The sequence below is a fragment of the Coregonus clupeaformis genome, chromosome 18 (genome assembly GCF_020615455.1).
Source record: "Coregonus clupeaformis isolate EN_2021a chromosome 18, ASM2061545v1, whole genome shotgun sequence".
Classification (NCBI taxonomy): Eukaryota; Metazoa; Chordata; class Actinopteri; order Salmoniformes; family Salmonidae; genus Coregonus; species Coregonus clupeaformis.
Genome location: NC_059209.1, coordinates 51751207 through 51778995, shown reverse-complemented (window position 1 = coordinate 51778995; position 27789 = coordinate 51751207). Strand labels below are relative to the sequence as shown.

The 27789-nt window shown below is 43.5% G+C and overlaps 1 protein-coding gene across 2 annotated transcripts in view; it reads left to right on the top strand.

The window, feature by feature from the left end:
* The window catches only part of LOC121573995 (coronin-1C-A), a 54498-nt gene that overhangs the window by 11765 nt on the left and 14944 nt on the right, over positions 1-27789 (top strand). For both annotated transcript variants that reach the window (XM_041886458.2, XM_041886468.2), the window contains exon 2: positions 12437-12636. In XM_041886458.2, the coding sequence (XP_041742392.1) occupies positions 12437-12636 (200 nt within the window). The remainder of the gene's footprint in view (positions 1-12436; positions 12637-27789) is intronic.

The following is a 27789-nucleotide window of genomic DNA, read 5'->3' as shown; positions in this document are numbered from 1 at the left end:
GGAAACACTGCCGATTTTGCAGGTTATCAAATACTTGTTCTCCCCACTGTAGGTGTGAAGCTCTTTACAGTTGGGATATGCACGGTTATTAGAATATTCAAATATCCAAATGGATGTTAGTATTCGATTACTTGCAAGAGTATTCATTTTTGAGGAAAAAAATATAGGTCTAGTTTAATATATGCTATGTCTAAAAGTAAATTAACATATCTATGTGGCATTGCTACATACAAGGATAGACCATGACATTTAGAAACTTAATAAAATAGGTTTTATGACCGTTTTTATGAGTGCGCCCCATAAAAAAGACGTAGGCCTACCGGTAGCCTAAACACTAGCTTACACGCGTGTAGCTTGTTATTGTCGGTCAATCAAAGCTGCGCTACCATGTGTAACAAGTGAAGTGGTAGATTTATATTCAATGCAAAATAGAATTACAATTACAGAATTAAGTTGGCTAAATTAGGAGTAGGCTACAATGATCAACCAACAGGTAGGCTGTTGTTTAATATGAATGGAGATGTTGTAGACAAGGACGGTGGGAGCTCAGCGAAATAACCTTGCTAGCCAGCTGGCTAGTGTAGCTGGCTAGTGTAGCTAACTAGTTAGCTTTACATCAATTTGATGCAGTTAAGGCAGACGCTACCAGATGAGATGATAGATAAACTATCGCAGCAACAAGTTTGTATAACTTGTGCGAGTTGGTTTGGCTACTTTTGCTCGCTCGCTCTCCCACTCCGTGTTACGTAGCCAAAAAAACTGCTTGGAGTAGCCCTGGATTGTAAACTGTCATGGTCAAACATATTGATACAACAGTAGCTAAGATGGGGAGAAGTCTGTCCATAATAAAGCGCTGCTCTGCATTCTTAACGGCACTATCAACAAGGCAGTTCCTACAGGCCCTAGTTTTGTCGCGCCTGGACTACTGTTCAGTCGTATGGTCAGGTGCCACAAAGAGGGACTTAAGAAAATTGCAATTGGATGTAAACAGAGGGAAAACATTAATAATATGCAAGTCAATCTCTCCTGGCTCAAGGTGGAGGAGAGATTGACTTCATCACTACTTGTATTTGTGAGAGGTATTGACATGTTGAATGCACCGATTTAACTACTGGCGCACAGCTTGGACACCCATGCATACCCTTACAAGACATGCCACCAGAGGTCTCTTCACAGTCCCCAAGTCCAGACTATGGGAGGCGCAGAACTACATAGAGCCATGACTACATGGAACTCTATTCCACATCAGGTAACTGATGCAATCAATCAAATTAGATTTAAAAAACTGATAAAAATACACCTTATGGAACAGTGTGGACTGTGAAGCAACACAAATATATATACATACATACATACACACACACACACACACACACACACACAGTGAGGGAAAAAAGTATTTGTAACCCTGCTGATTTTGTACGTTTGCCCACTGACAAAGACATGATCAGTCTATAATTTTAATGGTAGGTTTATTTGAACAGTGAGAGACAGAATAACAACAAAAAAATCCAGAAAAACACATGTCAAAAATGTTATAAATTGATTTGCATTTTAATGAGGGAAATAAGTATTTGACCCCTCTGCAAAACATGACTTAGTACTTGGTGGCAAAACCCTTGTTGGCAATCACAGAGGTCAGACGTTTCTTGTAGTTGGCCACCAGGTTTGCACACATCTCAGGAGGGATTTTGTCCCACTCCTCTTTGCAGATCTTCTCCAAGTCATTATGGTTTCGAGGCTGACGTTTGCAACTCGAACCTTCAGCTCCCTCCACAGATTTTCTATGCGATTAAGGTCTGGAGACTGGCTAGGCCACTCCAGGACCTTAATATGCTTCTTCTTGAGCCACTCCTTTGTTGCCTTGGCCATGTGTTTTGGGTCATTGTCATGCTGGAATACCCATCCACGACCCATTTTCAATGCCCTGGCTGAGGGAAGGAGGTTCTCACCCAAGATTTGACGGTACATGGCCCCGTCCATCGTCCCTTTGATGCTGTGAAGTTGTCCTGTCCCCTTAGCAGAAAAACACCCCCAAAGCATAATGTTTCCACCTCCATGTTTGACGGTGGGGATGGTGTTCTTGGGGTCATAGGCAGCATTCCTCCTCCTCCAAACACGGCGAGTTGAGTTGATGCCAAAGAGCTCGATTTTGGTCTCATCTGACCACAACACTTTCACCCAGTTCTCCTCTGAATCATTCAGATATTCATTGGCAAACTTCAGACGGGCCTGTATATGTGCTTTCTTGAGCAGGGGGACCTTGCGGGCGCTGCAGGATTTCAGTCCTTCACGGCGTAGTGTGTTACCAATTGTTTTCTTGATGACTATGGTCCCAGCTGCCTTGAGGTAATTGACAAGATCCTCCTGTGTAGTTCTGGGCTGATTCCTCACCGTTCTCATGATCATTGCAATGACTGGAACGAATTGCAAAAATCTTTGAAGCTGGAGACTCTTATCTCCCTCACTAACTTTAAGTATCAGTTGTCAGAGCACCTTACCGATCACTGCACCTGTACATAGCCCATCTGAAATTAGCCCACCCAACTACCTCATCCCTATATTGTTATTTAATTTGCTCATTTGCACCCCAGTATCTCTATTTGCACATCATCTCTTGCACATATATCATTCCAGTGTTAATACTAATTGTAATTATTTTGCACTATAGCCTATTTATTGCCTTACCTCCATAACTTGCTACATTTGCACTGCTTTGCTTTATCTTGGCCAGGTCGCAGTTGTAAATGAGAACTTTTTCTCAACTGGCTTACCTGGTTAAATAAAGGTGAAATAAAAATTTAAAAAATTAACTCCGAGGTGAGATCTTGCATGGAGCCCCAGGCCGAGGGAGATTGACAGTTATTTTGTGTTTCTTCCATTTGCGAATAATCGCACCAACTGTTGTCACCTTCTCACCAAGCTGCTTCGCGATGGTCTTGTAGCCCATTCCAGCCTTGTGTAGGTCTACAATATTGTCCCTGACATCCTTGGAGAGCTCTTTGGTCTTGGCCATGGTGGAGAGTTTGGAATCTGAATGATTGATTGCTTCTGTGGACCGGTGTCTTTTATACAGGTAACAAGCTGAGATTAGGAACACTCCCTTTAAGAGTGTGCTCCTAATCTCAGCTCTCTACCTGTATAAAAGACACCTGGGAGCCAGAAATCTTCTGATTTGAGAGGGGGTCAAATACTTATTTCCCTCCATTAAAATGCAAATAAATGTATAACATTTTTGACATCCGTTTTTCTGGATGTTTTTGTTGTTATTCTGTCTCTCACTGTTCAAATAAACCTACCATTAAAATTATAGACTGATCATTTCTTTGTCAGTGGGCAAACGTACAAAATCAGCAGGGGATCAAATACTTTTTTCCCCCTCACTGTATACACACACACACACACGCGACAACATACGCACTATACACACACGTATACATGGATTTTGTATTGTAGTGGTTGAGTAGGGGCCTGAGGGCACACAGTGTGTTGTGAAATCTGTGAATGTATTGTAATGTTTTTAAAATTGTATAACTGCCTTAATTTTGTTGGACCCCAGGAAGAGTAGCTGGTGCCTTGGCAGCAGCTAATGGGGATCCATAATAAATACAAATACAAAAGGGGGTCATGTTTTCATGAGCTTGGGTCCCAGGAAAACACAGAATTTCTTATTTGTGTCCCAGGCTGAAAAGGTTTACGAACCCCTGGTCTAAAGAATCCACATGTTCTTATGAAATATGAACACAGAAATAATGGAGTTTTTGAACTTTTATTATGGTTGCAATTTGACACAATTACAATCATGGTCTTGACTCTGACTCGATTTGCTCCTGTCTTGAATCGGTCTCACTTTAGGTGGTCTTGAACACAACACTGGATCGATCCAGTGGCTAGCTAGCAGGGGGGGAAGAGCCTCAATAGCAGGGGTCTCCAACAGGTCGATCACGAGTAGCTTGCCAAACAATTCTGAAAGTACATGCAATTTCCACGTGTTCCACCGCAAACTGTTATACACAAATCTCACAAGTATCAGACACCGCAAGCTCCCAGCTGCTATCTAATCAATAGCAACCATGACATTATCCCACCCCTGGTTAGCCACTATTGGCTTAAAAAGCCAAATCTAACGCAATATCTGCCAATTAATTTCCAGCAATATTGCCCCTGTCTATCACTCTGTGTGTAGCCAGTTGATGTGCTAACAGTCTTGTGGGTTGACAGAAATACTTTCCCCAAAACCTTCTCAATTAAATGTTAACTGCAAAGTAGGCTTACCTGGCAGAAGTATATCAAAAAATTTTGTAGCTCGTAATGATGATACATTTTTTTAAAGTAGCTCTCATGCTTTGTTTGCTATAGCAACCTGCAGTGTTCTGGAACTGTCAACCAGCGCTTGGGTAGTGGTTTTGCTTTACATGGCAGTCAATACGAATAGAACTAATGACCAGAAAACGCCTAAAGTTGCGCTTGACTACCAGGGTTAGTGAATGTAGCATCATGTTTTGTAAAAAAATGTATGGTTTGGAAAAGAGTCTTGCGTTTTTATGCTGGTAACCTGTGTGTAAAAGCAATAATACACTTGAGTCCATGTGTTATGACTGCCTCCTGGCTATGACCATGTCACAGCCATGATAAAAATGTCAACACATGGCCGGCCTTTCATGTATTATTGCTTAAGTAGAGGATAGGAAAGCCAGGCTACAGCGCTCCGCCATGCGAGACTCTCTGACCGAGCTCTGTTACACAACTCCCTCCCCTACCGACCCTGCTATCATTGTTGTATACCACAGTTGTAAAACCCCACCTGTCTGTCTTCCTGTAAACTTTTCATATTCATTGCCTTTGAATCGTACAGTATGTTTCATATATGGCTTTTGTATGCACTAGCTGAACATTAAAAACGTTTAAAAAGTTTTATGGACCAGATACAGCGAGCAGAACTGCATGATCTTCTTGTACTTGCCAGAGTAGCTTAACTTGGCCTAGCCTAACATATATATATATATATATATATTTTCTGTTCTCAGAACTTCTCACAGAGCTTTGCTTCTTGATTGGCAACTGAAGACTGGCTTAGCTCTGAACACTGCATGGCCTCTCTCTGACTCTGTAATGCTTACAAATTATTCTCACATTTAGCACACATTATGAGCAATTTTTCACATCATTAATCTCTTCATATTAGTCAGGGTAGAGCTACGGTACAGTGACTACTACCCTATGTCACACTACTGTACTGCTTGTCCCGCTCTCTCTGTCCTCCGGGCAGTAGCCTAATGTAGCCCCTTGAATGTTTATTTTCTTGTACGTGTGGAGACTTTTGGATAATGGCATGATAAACAAAACACAATTCTTAGTGTTAGGCCTATGTTTATCAAGAGTTAAAATAGCTTTTTATTAAATTGTTCCCTTTAATTGTTTAGAGAAATGTGATATCTGTGTGTAATTCATGGCATGAAATTGGGCATTCCACTCTACCTGTTCAATTGATCTGAGAGCAGATTATCTTCAAATACTACTCATGGACATGAGGCTTAATTAACTGTGCTGTTTGTCTATGACCACACCTTCTCGCATTAATGCTTGACATTTTTAAACATTCCTCGGCTGGTATTTTACTGATGTTGCTAAGCAGCGTCTGTGTTTGCAAACATGGCCTGGAGACCTTACTGCGACTTGGCAGAGCCGTCCAGTCTCAACCAAGTCTCAACTTCAGGCATGGCTGACTCACGCATTAGGCTACAGCAGACCACTGGTGCATTTGGCAACACAGAGCCAGCCTGTCAAGCACATCCTTACTGTGCTGAGGAGAAAACACTTTTCCACCATCTTTCGCTTTGTCTAGCTGTCTCAGTCAGAAGTCCCAGCCTCACCTAACTCGCAGCATATCTGCCAACTGCCAAGATCTGCAGCCGTGACCCTGCGCTGACCCTTGATGCAGGGGCCGTAGCGCGTAGCAGAATGTCCCAGAATGCATTGCTCCCCGCCAGGAGGGAGAGTGGTCATTATGCATTCTGGTCAGGCAGACTGGCGTGTTGACCAAACTGGAGTAGCAGTATGTTTGTCTGACTCAGAGTGAAGCCCAGGGTCCAATGGGTGGGACAGGCAGAGCCTGTGATGCGCAGGCCAGGCTAAGCTAGGAGTGTGTCTGTCTGGGGGCTGGGGCTGGAGCTGGAGCTGGGGCTGTGGCTGCTCTGCTCTGCTGGCAAAAACCTGTCACTGCAGGAACAAACTGCTCATTATCCATGCATAGTTCCATCCTACTCATCCATCTGTGTATGATGTGTGGTAGACCTGGGAAGTTTTGTCTGTTAGCAGCAGATGGATCACTCGGACAGAGGGGAACCCTGTTGACTTTATTTATTCAACCGTACTTCAGACGAAATGGAACAGGTATCATATGTACCCCCCTCAGCATCTTTGCACTAACAAGAGACTGATTAGCTTACTGTGATAATTAGCCATGGTCCCGCACACACTCGGGACCAATCAGGCCCCACTCTGCTCTGACTGAGCCAGGACCCTGGTGAGCTCTGCTGTTCACAATAGACCACAAGTCAATGATTGCCTCCCCCATTCTGTAGAGTTGGCTCCCTCCAGACAAGGGACCATATGGTGCCATCAGACACACAGTAGGGAGAGACTGGTTTTAATTGAACATTTGGAGTGGTCCTCAATTAGCCGGTCATCCACTTGTCGCCACGATTTGTTCCTGACTAAAGCTGTTTTATGCATCTTTGCTACCACACCGACATCTTGGCACCATAGGGAGCTAAAATGTCTGTCTCTAAATGTGTCTTCCTGTATCATGCCTTTTTAAGATAGTGTTATTTCTGGAGTTGGCGAGTGTGATCTGCATTGGATCACAAGCTGTCCGTATGGAATACAGGTTCAGGCAGCTTGATGGAAACTCATACAGGTTATAGCAATGTTCTGTACTGGGCTGCTGTATGCCAGCTGTTTCCACTCTGTGTTCCCTCAGCCTTGGTATAATGAGGACATACAAGACTGGGGTCACATTTAGCCCTTTTCACACTACTGAGCTGAGCTGAAACAAACTGTAGGCCTACTGTGCTAGCACAGTACGGTTTAGGGCGGCATGATGGTGCGAAAAAGGGCAATACTGCCTACTGTGCCACTAAAGCTGATAGGCATTAGGCAACCTTCAGACCACACAAACAGATCTAGACCAAGAGGGCTCAAACTGCACAGGCCGACATGGCCACCATGCCAAAACATCAAATGATTAAGGACATTTTATGCAATTTATCGCTTTACAAATGTCCAAATTCCATGGCAATTCCCCACAGCTCCCAGCTGGCTGAAGGCCTAATCTGTCCTGTGTCACACACTGTAGTGGGTTTATGCTTTTGGCAGGACAATACGCTAGATTGTTCAGATGACCTGGGTTTTTATCTCTCCCTCTACATCAGTTTATATACCAGCAGCACACACTCATATTGTGTGGAAAAGCCATAGAGGAGCATGGAAGAAATCCTGTGAGGCTTTAAGTGTTGTTCTGTGGCCATATTGTCCCATACAGCTGTTATGGCATTACTCCTCACTGTTATGGTATACATTTTCAGAGCTTTGTGTGGAAAAAGCTGAATAAGCATCATGTTATTCATAAAGGATAACCCCTTTTTCTTATAGCATGTATGTACTCCTAGCTCAGTCGCTCAGAACACACTTTCTCATAGGGGTTTGTTTTGTGTGTTACTGTTAACCCACTGGTCCCTACTAGGGTGATGAAGAGGTCAACAGGAGAAGGTGTCTCTGTTTGGGTTGGACTCTGTGGACTAGGCATTTGGCCTCCCAGAGGAAATGGTGGTTGATTTTAAGTGCCTACAGTGCTGCCTGCCATTACAGAGAAGCACTGTGGTAGATCCCCAGTCGTGGGAGGGTGGGCATACAGGGCCTTGGGGGCTTTCATTCCCTAAAACTAAGTCACCCTTGTTGAGTATTTTGACGAAACGGCCCTCACACTGAGGAAGAACCATTTCCCATTTTCCCAGTTTGTGTTGGTTTGAGAAACAAGCAGATTGGAGTATGAAGATCATAGGTTAGAAGGTGAGGTTCAGTATAGTAGTAGTGGCAATAGCGTGGCTAATTCCCCTCGCTAACATAGATGGAACAAATAAGGACAAATGCATAGCAGAACAATGAATTGAATGTATAGCCTACCCATTTAACTTTTACTGCCAAGGTTCTTCCCTCTTTTAGATCCAGCATGGGGGGGCATACATGGGCTGTGTGCCTGACTGCCTGTAGCATGGTAAGGAGGTTGGTGATGGGAGGATCTGGGCTTGTATTCCACAAGGGTTAATAGTGGAAGAAGTGTTGCATATTATCTGCCTGTGTCACAGTGCCACACCCCTCCACAGGAAGAACTTCCTGCCTGACTGACACGAAAGATGATCTACTATATTGACAAGATAGCCGAGTGACCGCTCTAAAAATGGAAATACATGTCCTCAATGATTGAAGGAAGGCGAGATCATGCGTATCTGCCCTCTCTAGCCAATGAGCGGGCAGATACACATGTAAACAACGGGCACAACTAAGTCGTTTTTTGCAAAGTGGCCGGAATGCCACATGCATCAACTTGTATCAGTAAATTGATCAACTAAGCCTCCTGTAATTCGACACTATCCTAGACCTCCATACAAAAATGGGGATTATCTCACAGGGACATATTTGGGGCGGGGTAAATCCTCTCACTTCTCTTCTGCTGACACCGCCACCACCACATGCCCTGCTTCATCAGTGAATTAGGATGGGAATGGGACATGGGTAGTGAAGGGTGTGAATAGTAGATAGCCTAGTTCTGCCAGGTGGTTGTGCATCATATCAGCGGATCATGGCTCGACTACACAAATCATCATCAGAAGTTCAGGCAGGTCAGTTAAATGAGAGACTTCCTTCTCAGGCTAAACTAAAAAGATGTAGGTGAGATGCCATACTATGTTCCAGAGAAGGGATGTGGCTATATGATGTAGGACCTAGTTTCTCCTCCCTTACCTGGTTGCCTCAGCAACACTGTATTTCATCTGTTGAAGTAAGTCTGTTTAATTGCCAAATCAGGTGTAAAAGGAGAGGTGATTTGAGTTGTTGAATAACAATGTATTAATCTAGTCAACCTGGACTTAGGGCTGGGTGATATGGCCTAAAACTCATATCTCGAAGAAAAAAAAATCAAACTTATGTGGTCCTCTGTAGCTCAATTGGTAGAGCATGGCGCTTGTAACGCCAGGGTAGTGGGTTCGATCCCCGGGACCACCCATACGTAAAAATGTATGCACACATGACTAAGTCGCTTTGGTTAAAAGCGTCTGCTAAATGGCATATTATTTATATTATTATGGGTGATTAATATATATAATTTTTTTTCTCTAAGCTTTGTTTTACAATTAAAGGTAAAATACACTCCATTTAAAACAGTCAGCAATAATCTAATGAATTCAGAGTTTGTGAAATTATACCTAGGCTGAATATATGCCTTCCACTAATAATTTTATTATTTTATAAAAATAGTTGTACCTGCTTTTTTTGTTGCAATAATCACTGATCTGGCTTTCAGGTCTGTCTATAAAAATGCCCTTTTTGTAACAAATTTAACCAGAACCATGCATAATACACATTCACTAATAATGTAGCAGGCATTAACACCGGTCTCATAAACGATCTCTCAAGCACAAGGCCACGTGCTAGTGAGTAGCCAGCTAATATTTATATTTCATGTTTAGCCAATTTGGATCTAGGTATAATTTCACAAGCTCTGAATTCTGCTAACAAGGCAAAACAGTTGAATTGTTATGAAAACAACCTTCTGTCCGTCTCCAACTGTTTGAACAGCATGCTAGCCTGTCCACTTTGTTCAGATGTTGAAATCAAGTGGCCTACCTTATTTCTCAGAATGTTTTATGCTTATTGCACATTTATAAAACACAGACTAAAAAGCTAGTATAACAATCTTTATTTGACTCAAATGCTGCTAGCGATACGTGTTACTGTAATGCGCGCGTGACAAACTGAGCATTAATTTTCCAGAATTAATGTTCATTGGTACATCCGTTTTAGTAGCATCTACCTGCTCGAAATTTGAGGAGTTGAAACATAAACAGGGTATGGTTTGAAATGTTAATTTCTCTATTACAGTAAAATAATGTCTCTGTGTTTCGGTGTCCATATGACCGATTTTTGACAAATGCAAATAGCGAGTTGGAACCGTTTGTCAGAGGAAGACGTGATCTCTCATATTTGTTGTTGTGAGAGGGGAGGGCCTTTGAGGAAGAGGCGAATCGAGAGGTTTCACTCTCGCCAAAATCAGTCCAAAATTAGCTTAATGCGTTTCTATACGCTTGTTGCTTATTTTGAACCTAAACTTGTCGCCTGCGTTCCCGCCTTTGGGACAACGACTCCCATTGTTAGGGCGGAGACATGAGCATCTCGTCATTATGTACAGATCTCTGGTGTAAATGGGAACGTGCACAGCACAGAAGGAGCGAACGAGACGAGACCAGAAAGACAACATGAGAACAAGCGGCCATAAACGATCATAAAAACGAAAAACCTTGATTCTGCGATACCGGCATTTGGAATATCGCGCAAAAACATTAATTCAAATTAATTCGATATCGTCCAGCCCACACTACAGTATCACACCTGTCTGCACGAAATTGTGGTTGTTGTTGTTTAGTCTTTGCACTCAATGATAGAATGATGGCAGCATTCACTTTTCTGCTGCAAGAGGTACTATAGGCTTAGTTGATAAACTAAGACAAAGTGGCCCAGTTAGTTTTGTGATTAGTTATGGGCATTTCCATGGTAACGAAATTACGGTGAGACTCAGATTTGTCACTTTAAAATGTATACCAAACAAAAACCATTGAAAAACCAAAGTTTAACAAACCATACAACTCTATGCACAAGGACTACTTTTAAGAATTTACACAGAACATTTGACAAAAACACATTTACAGGAGTTGTATGGTTTTTAAACTTTGAAATCAATGTTTTTTGTTTGGCATATATTTTAAAGACAAAAATTGGAGACATCCTAATTCCGTTACCGTCGAATTCCCCTTATCCTCCCGCTATCTTTGAAAACTAGGTTACTGCTGATTGGCTGCTCAGAGATGTGACTTCACTTGTAGCTGTTAAAACAATTTATGTTTTCCAAAGCTCTCATCTGTTGACAGATTTCATTACTGGGTGAGAATTTCAACTGAACCAGCTACACAGTCCCTGACTGTTTCATATTTGAATTGGACATGTCTTATTTTTGTTGGGAAATGGCACTTAAGTAGGTGGGCTATTCAATGGATAAAACATGGTTCTTGTATTTCTAAGTTTGATAGTTGGCATAATGCAAGATGAAACGAAAACAAATGAAATGTGATGAGAGGTGTGAGCCTTGTGTGGAATGTTATGTCAAACATGTTCATGTGCTAGGGCAGGGCTTAAAGAAATATCCATGTATATGCCTAGATATGAGGATATTTGAGGATTACCTTTCCTCCCTGTCAAGCCAAGAGTTTTATCTCTTGGTTTTATTAGACTGTGATTACACTTTAACCTTCATGGCAAAGCCTACGCTAACATTATTTTCCATTCCAGTAATTCACTCAGGGAGGATTTGCTTGCCCAGCTTTGCTATTATCTCTTTCTCTGTCTTGCTCTCTCGGCCTACAATCTCTGCCTACTCTCTGTTATTATCTAGTTCCTCGTTGCCAGTGTGTAAGGAAGTACACAATAGCCAGTGTAGGCCAAATTCTGGTGGTGGAACAAAGGAATGATACAGCTGAGCTATGCTCATTGCTCAACTCTAGATAATTGGCGCCCTTGCTGGCACATGTCTGCTGAATGTCAGCCTGGTCTTGTGTCAGAGGGATGGGGAAGGAGGGTTAGTCTGATCTGCCACATGGCTCCTCTCTCTGAATGTACTGCTGCTGTAGAACCTTACCTTAGGCTACGTCCCAAATGGCACCCTATTGCCTATATAGTGCACTACTTTTGACCAGGGCCAATAGGGAATAGGGTGACATTTGGGATGCATACTTTGACTGAGGCTGAGCCTCACACATCTGGGAGGGGAATGTGTAAAGGGCTCAGTCACACATGCAATCAATCTGTCTTGCAGAGTAGCAGCCACAGCTAGGGGACAGGACGTTCAAGGCACCCATGTCTCACAAGCAGTAAACACGTACTCATGTGGGAGCTGCAGCCTTTCTATTTCTCAGCCATGCTGCACCGTGTGAAATTCTGTGTTTTTGTGTTTTCTTTAGGCCTAATGCAACCAGGAGAAAGAGTTGTCACTTGAGATGTTATAGGCATAAATTCCTTGACTGCTTGGTTTTGTCTTTTCCCTTTGATTGTGAGTGACAGTTTCCAAACTAAAACCCCAACTTTTCTCTCCCCCCGGTCCACTATCCAGATATGTTCAGGCGAGTTGTGCGAGCGAGCAAATTCCGTCATGTCTTTGGCCAGGCGTTGAAGAATGACCAGTGCTACGACGACATCAGAGTGTCGCGGGTCACATGGGACAGCTCGTTCTGCGCCGTCAACCCCAAGTTTGTCGCCATCATCATAGAGGCCAGCGGGGGCGGGGCCTTCCTGGTCCTCCCTCTTAACAAGGTGAGTCGGATTATTGACTATAAAAACTGCATTGTGTGGATCTGTCAGTGGGTTTCACAAGGAAACGTATGTCAAGCAACAGAGGTTTATACATTCATATGGGCATGTGCTATTGCTGCCTGAGCAGATTTGGGCTTTGGCCTCGTTTGACCTGTCCTTACTACGTCTGTGGCTTTGACACACACTTCCCACACACACACCTCCCCCTGGGGACATGACGGAGTGTGTGTGTCTGCGTGGCTTTGGCCTGGGCCAGCCCCTCCCCCTCCTCCTTCCCAGAGTCAGTTCCAACACGCCCTGTTTGCAGGGAACAACCAGGCACGTCACACACAGCACAATTTACTGCTCAGATAGACCCACACACATCCAGGGGAAATCACACATTGGCCACCTACAAATCCCAACTCTGCAGTTTAAAAATTACGTTTTGTGTGTGTTCGGGAGCCTACATATTTCCCTTAGTCATTCATGCGGAAAAAGCAGCAGCATATTGTGTGTCAGCAGCATCACATAGGCATGTTTCAGGTTGTGGACAGACAGGGATTTTTAGCTGTGTGACTGGTCTCTGGTGGCCTGGCTGAGCGGGTGAGATTGAAATGGATTCTAACAAGCTGGGTTGCTCAGCAGTGCAGGCAGGCAGCAGTACATACTGGTGGTGGTCAGTGGAGAGAGACTGCAGTCTGACTGGTCCAGATGTGGGAGACCGATACTACAGATTCACTATTCTGAGGAAGATCCAATATTAGTGCTATCTTTGTATCAATTCAGTGTCTTGTTAGTAACTCAAGTCTGTGTTCACTTCTCCTATATTTTGAATAGAAAGAAAGTAAAGGCCCTGTCAGCTCAGCGGCAGTTCAGCTTTAATGACAGGACCTTAAATTAACCTGCTGTCAAAGATTTACAGTTCATTTTTATGTATTTTATCTTCTCTTAGGGAGGGACAATACAGTACCATAAAATGCTGTAGCAGATAACATCCACCTTTTTGTTCTTTGTGCCTGTTGGCTCTTTCCTATATCCTCAGCGGCCGGGTGACCTGTGTGATAATGTACTTACCGTGGCGATGATCATTTTTATGTCTCTGCATCCAGTATGAAGGAAGTTGGAGGTAGTTTCGCAAGCCATTGCTAACTAGTGTTAGCGCAATGACTGGACGTCTATGGTAATAGCTAGCATGATAGTGCCTTCGGAAAGTATTCAGACCCCTTGACCTTTTCCACATTTTGTTACGTTACGGCCTTATTCTAAAATGGATTAAATAAATACAAATCTTCAGCAATCTGCACACAATAACCCATAATGAATAGAAATGTTTGCTAATTTATTGTAAACAGAAATACCTTATTTACATAAGTATTCAGACCCTTTGCTATGAGACTCGAAATTGAGCTCAGGTGCATCCTGTTTCCATTGATCATCCTTGATGTTTCTACAACTTGATTGTAGTCCACCTGTCGTATATTCTATTGATTGGACATGATTTGGAAAGGCACACAACTGTCTATATATGGTCCCACAGTTGACAGTGCATGTCAGGGCAAAGACCAAGCCATGAGGTCGAAGGAATTGTCCGTAGAGCTCAGAGACAGGATTGTGTCGAGGCACAGATCTGGGGAAGGGTACCCAAACATTTTTGCAGCATTGGAGGTCCCCAAGAACAGTGTCCTCCATCATTCTTAAATGGAAGATGTTTGGAACCACCAAGACTCTTCCTAGAGCTGGCCGCCAGGCCAAACTGAGCAATCGGGGGAGAAGGGCCTTGGCCAGGGAGGTGATCAAGAACCCGATGGTCACTCTGACAAAGCTCCAGAGTTCTTCTGCGGAGATGGGAGAACCTTCCAGAAGGACAACCATCTCTGCAGCACTCCACCAATCAGGCCTTTATGGTAGCGGCCAGATGGAAGCCACTCCTCAGTAAAAGGCACATGACAGCCCGCTTGGAGTTTGCCAAAAGGCACCTAAAGACTCTCAGACCATGAGAAACAAGATGTCTGGTCTGATGAAACCAAGACTGAACTCTTTGGCCTGAATGCCAAGCGGCACGTCTGGAGGAAACCTGGCACCATCCCTACGGTGAAGCATGGTGGTGGCAGCATCATGCTGTGGGGATGTTTTTCAGCGGCAGAGACTGGGAGACTAGTCGGCATCAAGGCAAAGATGAACGGAGCAAAGTACAGAGAGGTCCTTCAAGAAAACCTGCTCCAGTGCGCTCAGGACCTCAGACTGGGGTCAAGGTTCACCTTCCAACAGGACAACGACCTTAAGCACACAGCCAAGACAACACAGGAGTGGCTTCGGGACAAGTCTCTGAATGTCCTTCAGTGGCCCAGCCAGAGCCCGGACTTGAACCCAATCGAACATCTCTGGAGAGACCTGAAAATAGCTTTGCAGCGACGCTCCCCATCCAACCTGACACAGCTTGAGAGGATCTGCAGAGAAGAATGGGAGAAACTCCCCAAATACAGGTGTGCCAAGCTTGTAGCGTCATACCAAAGAAGACTTGATGCTGTAATCGCTGCCAAAGGTGCTTGAACAAAATACTGAGTAAAGGGTCTGAATACTTATGTAAATGTAATGTTTTATATTAAATAAATTAGCAAAAATGTCTAAACCTGTTTTTGCTTTATCATTATGGGGTATTGTGCGTACATAGATGAGGGAAAAATATCATTTAATCCATTTTAGAATACGGCTGTAACGTAACAAAATGTGGAAAAAGTCAAGGGGTCTGAATACTTTCCTAAGGCACTAAGTCCAGTCATTGGGCTAACGCTACACTATATACACAAAAGTATGTGGACACCCCTTCAAATTAGTGGATTTGGCTATTTCGGCCACACCCATTGCTGACAGGTGTATAAAATTGAGCACACAGCCATGCAATCTCCATAGACAAACATTGGCAGTAGAATGGCCTTACTGAAGATCTGTGACTTGGAACCGTAATAGGATGCCAGCTTTCCAACAAGTCAGTTCGTCAAATTTCTGCCCTGCTAGAGCTGCAACAACTGCTCAGCCGCGAAGTGATAGGCCACACAAGCTCACAGAGCGGGACCGCTGAGTGCTGCAGCGCGTAGCACATATACATTGTCTGTCCTTGGTTGCAACACTCACTACTGAGTTCCAAACTGCCTCTGGAAGCAGCGTCAGCACAATAACTGTTTGTCGGGAGCTTCGTGAAATGGGTTTCCATGTCCGAGCAGCCGCACACAAGCCTAAGATCACCATGCGCAATGCCAAGCGTCGGCTGGAGTGGTGTAAAGCTTGCCGCCATTGGACTCTGGAGCAGTGGAAATGCGTTCTCTGGAGTGATAATCACGCTTCAACATCTGGCAGTCTGACGGACGAATCTGGGTTTGGCAGATGCCAGGAGAACTCTACCTGCCCCAATGCATAGTGCGAACTGTAAAGTTTGGTGGAGGAGAAATAATGGTCTGTGGCTGTTTTTTCATGGTTCGGGCTAGGCCCCTTAGTTCCAGAAAGGGAAATCTTAACGCTATAGCATACAATGACATTCTATACGTTTCTGTGCTTCCAGCTTTGTGGCAACAGTTTGCGGAATGCCCTTTCTTGTTTCAGCATGACAATGCCCCCATGCACAAAGAGCGGAAATGGTTTGTCGAGATTGGTGCAGAAGAACTTGACTGGCCTGCCCTGACCTCAACCCCCTATCGAACACCTTTAGGGTGAATTGGAACGCCGACTCCGAGCCAGGCCTAATCCCCCAACATCAGTGCTTCACCTCACTTATGCTCTTGTTGCTGAATGGAAGCAAGTCCCCGCAGCAATGTTCCAAGGTCTAGTGGAAAGCCTTCCCAGAAGAGTGGTGGCCGTTGTAGAAGCAAAGGGGGGACCAACTCCATATTAATGCCCATGATTTCGGAATGAGATGTTCGACGAGCAGGTGGCCACAGACTTTTGGTCATGTAGTGTAGTTAGCAATTTCCTTCAAACTGCATGCAGAGACTCAAAAATGGATCCACGAGTTCATCTGACTAGTGGGAAGTAGATAAAGGGCTTCATTGCCAAAATCCTGAAGTATCCCTTTAAGGGTATTAAAGTGTATTTTTAGAGGAAAGCATCCAAACTGGCTTCAGATATTTGATACAAGCAGGATGATGATGAGGTGACGTCTGAGAGACTTGGACACACATGAAGGCAGACATGGGACCTAGGAGGACAGGATAGGGTGGGGAGTGTTACAATGCCTTTGGAAGCTAGGCTATTCCTGATGGACAGCAAAGGCCAGCCAGACAAGCCTTTTTTTTCAGCTTTGCCCCTTTTAACAGCAAGGTTGTTTTCCAGTGAAAATGTCTGTTTTGCATACAGTAAATAAACCTACATTTGCATTTCAGATTTCACTACAGGGAGGACAAACAGTGTTAGTGTCTGAGCCACTGGGATGATTGTGTCAGCTCTCCCGGAGTGAGGTTTCCTAACCCTCACTATAGGTTGGCTGGCTGGCTGTCTCATTTATCATAGCGTTGTGTACAACACAAACTAAACCAAAGGCCTCTGGGGACAGGACCTCTCTGTGCTGCTCAGCTCCATATAAGGGCCTTAAAGAGCTCAGACCACTTTGCTCTACCCTCAACTTGGAGATGAACAGCATTTTGACAGTGTATGGCTGTAAACAGTTGACTGAACACCCCCTCCTGGGGTCATGCAGGGCCTATAGGTTGGCATGCTTTCTCTCTATATTCAGCTATTAATAGGCTACATTAGGTTATGATGTATAAAAAAACTGTAATATAATTGAACAACGCAAGTCATTAACCTATTCTTGCATTGAATTGATGCATTCATTTCTTTTTAAAAGTATGTCATTTTGAGATGTTTTTTTTGTTACATCAAAATAGGACTCTGCCCTTTTTAAGACAAATGTTCCAAAAGAGACATTGACTGGCTACAGAAGGTGAGCCAAGACCAATGCTAGGCTTCTTTTTGCAGACTACCAGTAGGCAGCATATTGCTAGTATGTTCACTATTGAATGTTTACTTTTGTAAATCACTTTCTGTAAAATAAGCTCAGAGTGGATCAATGCTTGGGACAGCTTGCGTGTGCTGTGTGAAGGCATCAACTCATGTAGGCCTACAGTGGCTTGTGAAAGTATTCACCCCCTTGGCATTGTTCCTATTTTTTTGCTTTACAACCTGGAATTAAAATGGATTTTTGTGGGGTTTGTATCATTTGATTTACACAATATGCCTACCACTTTGAAGATGCAAAATATGTTTTATTCTGAAACAAACAAGAAATAATACAAAAAAAGCAGAACTTGAGCGTGCATAACTATTCACCCCCCCAAAGGCAGTACTTTGTAGAGCCACCTTTTCCAGCTGTAATTGCTGCAAGTCTCTTGGAGTATGTCTCTGGAAGACTGAAACAGATTTCCCTCAAGAACTTCCCTGTATTTAGCGACATCCATCATTCCTTCAATTCTGACTAGTTTCCCAGTCCCTGCTGATGAAAAACATCCCCACAGCATGATGCTGCCACCACCATGCTTCACTGTGGGGATGGTGTTCTCAGGGTGAAGAGAGGTGTTGGGTTTGCGCCAGACATAGCGTTTTCCTTGATGGCCAAAAAGCTCAATTTTAGTCTCATCTGACCAGAGTACCTTCTTCCATATGTTTGGGGAGTCTCCCACATGCCTTTTGGTGAACACCAAACGTGTTTGCTTATTTTTTTCTTTAAGCAATGGCTTTTTTTCTGGCCACTTCCAAAAAGCCCAGCTCTGTGGAGTGTACAGCTTAAAGTGGTCCTATGGACAGATACTCCAATCTCTGCTGTGGAGATTTGCAGCACCTTCAGGGTTATCTTTGGTCTCTTTGCCTCACTGATTAATGCCCTCCTTGCCTGGTCCGTGAGTTTTTGTGGGTGGCCCTCTCTTGGCAGGTTTGTTGTGGTGCCGTATTCTTTCCATTTTTGAATAATGGATTTAGTGGTGCTCTGTGGTATGTTCAAAGTTTCTGATATTTTTTTTATAACCCAACCCTGATATGTACTTCTTCACAACTTTGTCCCTGACCTGTTTGGAGAGCTCCTTGGTCTTCATGGTGCCGCTTGCTTGGTGGTGCCCCTTGCTTAGTGGTGTTGAAGACTCTGGGGCCTTTCAGAACAGGTGTGCATATACAGTTGAAGACGGAAGTGTACATACACCTTAGCCAAATACATTTAAACTCAGTTTTTCACAATTCCTGACATTTAATCCTAGTGAAAATTACCTGTTTTAGGTCAGTTAGGATCACCACTTTACTTTAAGATGTGAAATGTCAGAATAATAGTAGAGAGATTTATTTAAGCTTTTATTTCTTTCATCACATTCCCAGTGGGTCAGAAGTTTACATACACTCAATTAGATTTTGGTAGCATTGCCTTTAAATTGTTTAACTTGGGTCAAACGTTTCAGGTAGCCTTCCACAAGCTTTCCACAATAAGTTGGGTGAATCTTGGCCCATTCCTCCTGACAGAGCTGGTGTAACTGAGTCAGGTTTGAAGGCCTCCTTGCTCGCACACGCTTTTTCAGTTCTGCCACCAACTTTTCTATAGGATTGAGGTCAGGGCTTTGTGATGGCCACTCCAATACCTTGACTTTGTTGTCCTTAAGCCATTTTGCAACAACTTTGGAAGTATGCTTGGGGTCATTGTCCATTTGGAAGACCCATTAGCGACCAAGCTAACTGATGTCTTGATGTTGCTTCAATATATCCACATAATTTTCCTTCCTCATGATGCCATCTATTTTGTGAAGTGCACCAGTCCCTCCTGCAGCAAAGCACCCCCACAGCATGATGCTGCCACCCCCGTGCTTCACGGTTGGGATGGTGTTCTTCGGCTTGCAAGCATTCCCCTTTTTCCTCCAAACATAACGATGGTCATTATGGCCAAACAGTTCTATTTTTGTTTCATCAGACCAGAGGACATTTCTCCAAAAAGTACGATCTTTGTCCCCATGTGCAGTTGCAAACCGTAGTCTGGCTTCTTCCTTGCTGAGCGGCCTTTCAGGTTATGTCGATATAGGACTTGTTTTATTGTGGATATAGGTACTTTTGTACCTGTTTCCTCCAGCATCTTCACAAGGTCCTTTGCTGTTGTTCTGGGATTGATTTGCACTTTTCGCACCAAAGTACGTTCATCTCTAGGAGACAGAACGCGTCTCCTTCTTGAGCGGTATGACGGCTGTGTGGTCCCATGGTGTTTATACTTGCGTACTATTGTTTGTACAGATGAACGTGGTACCTTCAGGCGTTTGGAAATTGCTCCCAAGGATGAACCAGACTTGTGGAGGTCTACAATTGTTTTTTCTGAGGTCTTGGCTGATTTCTTTAGATTTTTCCATGATGTCAAGCAAAGATGCACTGAGTTTGAAGGTAGACCTTGAAATACATCCACAGGTACACCTTCAATTGACTCAAATGATGTCAATTAGCCTATCAGAAGCTTCTAAAGTCATGACATCATTTTCTGGAATTTTCCAAGCTGTTTAAAGGCACAGTCAACTTAGTGTATGTAAACTTCTGACCCACTTCTTACCCACACCCACTGGTGATACAGTGAATTATAAGTGAAATAATCTGTCTGTAAACAATTGTTGGAAAAATTACTTGTCATGCACAAAGTAGATGTCCTAACCGACTTGCCAAAACTATAGTTTGTTAATAAGAAATTTGGTTGAAAAACAAGTTTTAATGACTCCAACCTAAGTGTATGTAAACTTCCGACTTCAACTGTATATACTGAGTTCATGTGACACTTAGATTGCACACAGGTGGACTTTATTTAACTAATTATGTGACTTCTGAAGGTAATTGGTTGCACCAGATCTTATTTAGGGGCTTCATAGCAAAGGGATTGAATACATATGCACGCACCACTTTTCCGTAATTTATTATTTAGAATTCTTTGAACGAAATTATTTTTTCATTTCACTTCGCCAATTTGGACTATTTTGTGTATATCCATTACATGAAATCCAAATAAAAATCAATTTAAATTACAGGTTGTAATGCAACAAAATAGGAAAAACGCCAAGGGGGATGAATACTTTTGCAAGGCACTGTACTTCTCCAAGTTGTGACTTGCGGCAGCGTGGTGGTGCTTGAATGAACTGCCGATCATATTGCTCAAATACAAATGGCAAGACTTTTCCGTGTTTAGTCTACAATGGTGGACTGTGACAGAGCAGGTAAATGTTGAACTGGAACGCAAAAATGTGCTGAGAAGTTATGGCCAGTAAAAACATGTCGGGCCAGTGACTGACGAGATCCACTGGCCCGACATGTTTTTACTGGCCCTGGGCCATCAGGGCATCGTTATTGTCGGACCCAACCCCCCTCATACTTGGTTTAATTAAAGTGTAGAAGGTCAGACACTCGTTGAAGCCAACAAGGTCTCTGGTCTGGAATGTCCCTCAGTAACCCCATTAGGTGTTATTACAGTGTCATAAGTGGTCAGTAGTAGATGTCTGGCTGCAGCAGCAGACACACACAGCCTGGTGGCGTACCTGTATGTCTGGTCCAGCAGTGCCCCAATGTCAGCCAGCCAGAGCCAGATATACCCTGGGTGACATACAGTAAGTTCTGTCTGTCTGTGTGGTTTTGACAGCCTGTAACCTAGGCCTGTAATCCGAGCAGACCATTGGTGGGCCATGTCATCTGACTCTGCTATGGTCTTGGGAAGTGGATCCTCTGGCCTGTCATCACACAGCCTTACACCTCTCAGCACCTTACTCAATACAGCCACCGCCTGCCTGTCCCACTGCCAGCTCCCAGACCCTGGCTGTGTGTCAGGGCTAGACCAATGATTTATATATACACTGACGGGGTGCTGTTTTGAAGCCACTGCGCCTCCATCTTGGCACTCCCCCACTGTTGTAAAAAATATTTTGGAAGCTATAGAAATGCATTTAATGTCTACATTTTGTTTTTGCCACGTTTATTCTATTAGACACCTTAATGCATACTTTTAAATTATATTATGTGACTTAAACATAAAAATTAAAGCATTTAAAAATGTATAACAACATTTTCCTTAAAGTAAAATTATTGGAAAGTTCTAATGTTACTGTGCCCACTACGACATAAAAAAAATACTTAAATACATTTTGTCCTTAAAACATTTAATTGAAATACTATAGAATTCCATTAATTCCTATGGAGGACTGCTTCTTCTTGGGAGTGCTAATATGGCCGACCGGTGGCTTCAAAGCCTCTCGTTGGCCAATGCATAGCATCATCAATCCATGGTTTATACATCATTGGGGTAGACTGGCTTTTGATTTTCTAACTGACTTCTGAGAGAGCTTTCTGCTGTGGGCTGGCAGCATGGCCTAATCTCCCTTTAATGTCCCATCAACAGGCCATGCTCTAAAACACTAAGTAAGAAGAGTTCATATCGTTTCAAATGGCCATTAAGTGTTTTGTTACCACTATGTCAAAATGTAATCTTTCAGAGAAAGGACAGGGACAGGCTGCTGTCTCCGTATAAGCTTACATCTCTATGGCAGCGTGGAAAATACTACTCTGTAAACAGGAACGTTACACAGCATTAATAAACACTGCAGTATCAGGGTTTCAGGGTTGTCTTCTGCAACTGCAGCCTTTTAAAATGGATTTGGAGACTACTTCCTGATTTACAGATGACCTTTCTGATTTTAGTGATGTTATTGAGTTCTAGTTATTCTGATCATGGCTGAGCTGAGTGTGTTTCTTTCTCAACAAAACAGGCAGCCCTAGTGTGGTGGTCATGCTAAATGGCTGTTTGACTGGGACTCAACCCTTACACACCATGTCAGAAGTAACCTATAACCTCTCAGCCTCGTAGCAGGGCACAGGGTTCAGATCAATATGTCTACGCATGTCTGTCTAACTCTCTCTGCCATGTCTTCTCTTTTGCACACACACACACACACACACACACACACACACACACACACACACACACATACACACACTATAGCCCATGTGAGGGTGGATCTGGCCCATCTGCCCATGCTGTGCTGTTCCCAGCCTGTTTGGGCAGCCAGCTGCTCAGAGCCTTTGTCTCTCGCTCACTCCCAGCCAGGCCCTTTGTCATTTCTGCATTCTGCCTGCTGGGGGGGGCTGGAGGTGGAAGGAGGGTGCTGCTCCTTGAATCCAACCCCCAAAATATGGCCCTTCTGATATGCATACTGTGGCCCTAATTTCATCTTCATATGGTCTACCTCCCTATCCACATCCAGTATTGTTGGTGTTAAGTCAGAGAACCACAGAAACCCTCCAAATACGTGTAGGTTTGCGCTTTGACTAAAGGTGTCTTGAGATTTTGCCTTGAGATTCACCCCTCGTACTTTCCTTGCACTTACAGTACCAGTCAAAAGATTGGACACGTACTCATTCAAGGGTTTTTCTTTATTTTTTATTATTTTTTACATTGTAGAATAATAGTGAAGACATCAACTATGAAATAACACATATGGAATCATGTACTAACCAAAAAAGTGTTAAACAAATCAAAATATATTTTATATTTGAGATTCTTCAAATAGCAACCATTTGCCTTGATGACAGCTTTGCACACTCTTGGCATTCTCTCAACCAGCTTCACCTGGAATGCTTTTCCAACAGTCTTGAAGGAGTTCCCACATATGCTGAGCACTTGTTGGCTGCTTTTCCTTCACGCTGCGGTCAAACTCATCCCAAAACATCTAAATTGGGTTGAGGTCAGGGGATTGTGGAGGCCAGGTCATCTGATGCAGCACTCCATCATTCTCCTTCTTGGTAAAATAGCCCTTGCACAGCCTGGAGTTGTGTTGGGTCATTGTCCTGTTGAAAAACAAATGATAGTCCCACTAAGCCCAAACTAGATGGGATGGTGTATCGCTGTAGAATGCTGTGGTAGCCATGCTGGTTAAGTGTGCCTTGAATTCAAAATAAATCACAGACTGTGTCACCAGCAAAGCACCCCCACACCATAACACCACCTCCTCCATGCTTTACGGTGGGAAATACATATGCGGAGATCATCCGTTCACCCACACCGCGTCTCACAAAGACACGGCGGTTGGAACCAAAAATCTTCAATTTGGACTCCAGACCAAAGGACAAATTTCCACCCGTCTAATGTCCATTGCTTGTGTTTCTTGTTCCAAGCAGTTCTCTTCTTCTTATTGGTGTCCTTTAGTAGTGGTTTCTTTGCAGCAATTCGACCATGAAGGCCTGATTCACACAGTCCCCTCTGAACAGTTGATGTAGAGATGTCTGTTACTTGAACTTTGGGCTGCAATTTCTGAGGCTGGAAACTCTAATAAATTATCCTCTGCAGCAGAGGTAATTCTGGGTCTTCAATTCCTGTGGTGTTCCTCATGAGAGCCAGTTTCATCATAGCGCTTGATGGTTTTTGCGACTGCAGTTGAAGAAACTTCCAAAGTTCTTGACATGTTCCAGATTGACTGACCTTCATGTCTTAAAGTAATGATGGACTGTCGTTTCTCCTTTGCTTATTTGAGCTGTTCTTGCCATAATATGGGCTATCCTCTGTATATCCCCCCCCCCCTACCTTGTCACAACACAACTGATTGGCTGAAACGCATTAAGAAGGAAAGAAATTCCACAAATTAACTTTTAAGAAGGCACACCTGTTAATTGAAATGCATTCCAGGTGACTGCCTCATGAAGCTGGTTGAGAGAATGCCAAGAGAGTGCAAAGCTGTCAAGGCAAAGGGTGGCTATTTGAAGAATCTCAAATCTCAAATATATTTTTATTTGTTTAACACTTTTTTTGGTTACTACATGATTCCATATGTGTTATTTCATAGTTTTGATGTCTTCACTATTATTCTACTACATAGAAAATAGTAAAAATAAAGAAAAACCCTTGAATAAGTAGGTGTGTCCAAACTTTTGACTGTTACTCTGAGTATGAGTGTGCTTGGACACGTTGGCCTGTGCTTGAGCTTGTGGAGCGATGTGTGTGTGAGGCCATAAGGTGCCTGTGGTATTGGTCATTTGTAGCACAGGGATGAGCTGGGTGTGTCTCTGTGTGTAGGAGGTGGTTCCTGTGGCAGGCCATGATGACTCAGTGCCCCTCCTCGCCTCATTGTTGCTGCCTGCATATTTGGCTGCGTCCTGTCAGGACAGAGAGGGATGTGTGGAGGTGTCAGGTGTCTGATTGAACGCATGTCTTCTTCAACCCTCATGCTTTCAATCTCCTCCTTTCTCTCTCTGCGCCTGACGCAATGTAATATATTCCCTCATTTCCATATGAAGGAAGCAGTGGGAGACTGAATGCTGTAGCAACTGCGCTGAGACATTCCTGCTTTGTCCTCTCAATCTGCCTGGCCCAACTCTGTAGAGGGGGAAAGTCTCAATAAACCACAATTGTTATGATTCATATTCCCATGCCTTGAAATCCTTCATTTGATTCAGTCAAGCATTAAATTGTTGAATTCTTCTTGGTGACTGGCTGGCTCAGTAGCCTCTGTGTCTTTATTTCCCATGTGTAATCTCCATGTGTTGGTCAGTGTGTTACAATAAAGTTTTTCAGACTGAGGCAGTAGGTTTCTTCTGTCCATTCTGGGACTCTTTTGGGATAAAACTACAGCCAGGACACTCTGTATATGGGGTCATGTTCTAACCCAGTGGTTCAAACACTCTTTCTTCACCGTAGAGAGAGGAAGATCAGATTTGGCCATGTTTTGTTTGGACCCATCCTCAATCCCCCATTCATCCAGAGCTCACCCTTTTGGCATAAGAGATCTCTCGATGTGTGCACACAAACAAGCGCACACACACACACACACACACACACACACACACAACAGGGTTTCCGTTAGTGGCGCCTGACAGATTTGACCGGCAGCATTTAAATTGACCAGACATTTGAGACATTTACCAGACCCATGTACATTGGGTGCGTATCCTGATTAGGGCGTGCTCAGAACCCACGGTGCTCAGAATGACAGAAATCACATTTACATTATGGTAATTATTCTTAACCAAACATGCCACTCGAGGATGCAATGGCGTGCTTCCTTCTTACCGAATTCCGATACGCACTTTTAAGATGTTAAAGCTGTTCACGTTTACTTTTCCTCAGTCAACTAGACGAGTAACAAACAGTAAAATCACTAGCCTATGTCAATCTACAATCCCCTATAGTAGAAATGTATACCTATTCTATTGGTCAGCTTGTTGTTCTGTGCGAGAAAGAAATGGCCGATTCCAAACAGACTCTGGGACAGTTGTGGGATGATGGATCCCACATTCATCCAACCAGTAGGCCGAGGCTACATTATTTTTGTTTTAAGTAACGAGGCTGATGCAACGGATCAGAACATTTAGCTTAAAATGTTGATAAACTATGAGCGCTGTAATGCTACAAGGCACTAGGCTACACATGTTCCTTCCATAATGCAGTTAGCGGGGGAAAAAACGCATGCCACATGTGAGCGCTTTCATGTGATGGAGATGAAAATATCCGTTGCCGCCACATTTCTATGGTCTGGTTTTGGCTAGGCTACTTTGAAGCAAGGTAAGACATGCCTCATAATATAATACAAAGTAAAACATTCAGTTTTCAAACAATTAAGTATGTTTTCAAAATGCATACTCTCTCCAGCTCATTGCAAAGTGGTGTGTGATGCGCTAAAGCCTCCCTACCGTTGCCTGTACACTTCAATGGTGAATGGGAAGCGTGCTTCAATTACCAGTGGAGAAAGGAAAATACTAGCTCTTTTTTTAATCGTGGCCATCAAAATAGTTTTTTAGCACACGATTGCATTTAGAGTTGTTGCACAATGATTGGGCTTATAAAAGCACATTTCACTCCAGCAGCAACGAAAGAGCTGTTTGAGGCGCTGTAGCAGCAGCTCTCGCGCTGTCTGACAGATTTTCCGCTCAAACTAGGCACTATATGCTGTGCGGGTGTGTTAAATGAGATGTATAACAACTAACAAAAATACATGCAGCAATTAATTCCACTAAATTATGCAAATTAACCTATAGACCGATAAGCACGACCGGTCAAATGTATTTACATCAATGAATGGGCTAAAAAGCAGTATTTTGCAAAGGATTTGTATTTATTCTCACTGACAATTGGCCTGCGGCAATTTTTTTTGTTTTATTGTTTTTTCTCTCTCTTTTTTTTTTTTTGTTGCCAAAAGCCGGCTATTACCCTGACACACACACTATCTCTCTCACACATACACACTCCCTACCTAACTCTTAAACATATGGAAGAGGGGTATTATAAGCGTCTTTGCCCACTGCTCAATCTGTATTCCAGGAGCCCTATAATGCCTCTGCTTTCGCCACTGCTGCAACTGAGTCCTGCTGACTGCAGATTTGACCATATATGGCCATTCACTGCTCACCGCCTGACAGCCTTACAGGACCATTTCCTCCCTGCCTCGTCATTGGCTGCCAGCACTGCCAGTTCTCTGTGATTTCAGGGATAGGCTGGAGATGAGAGAGGGGCCTGGATGAGAAGGGAGATTTGAGTCAAGTGTTGTCTGTCAGCCAGTCCCTCACAGTCCCTCTGTGGATCTCATTGCCATGTTCTGTTTGTTATTAGTGCCATTGATTTTCTAATACAAGGTTAAGACTATGCTTGCTTGGTGCAGTTTTTCATTGTTTTGTATATAATTGCTTTTCCATAATTTTTTTCTGAAAGGCAAAGAAATTGCTTATGAATGGAACATGTGAACATTGAATGAACTAAGTAGAATCTCTCCTCACGATTGGTAAAGTGTTTTGCTGGTTGAGTGACAAAATCATGTCCCTATAAACCTTTTGTTAATGGGGTTTGTAAGACATGCTGGGCCCAGGATTCATTACTCTTTTGATCTCTATATCAAAACAATTTCCCTGAGCAATAGTTTCCCCCTCTCTCTCTGTGTACCTGCAGGCTCTCTCCTAACCTAACTGGGCCTGGGAAGCCACATGTTGGTCTTGGCTCCTGCCCTGTCATCACTCATGTCTGGCCACCTTTCCTCTGCTCTATCCCTCCATTACCATGTTAAAGCTGGAGCAGATCTTCAGCCATGGACAGTCAGAGTAGAGGGCCTCACGGTGGTGTCCTGTCCAGTCTGCCTGTACTGTACCTCCCCTCTCATTGTGCTGCATTTGTCATGGAGACCAGCCCAGGGTCCGACTGGGCAGCAGCCTCAG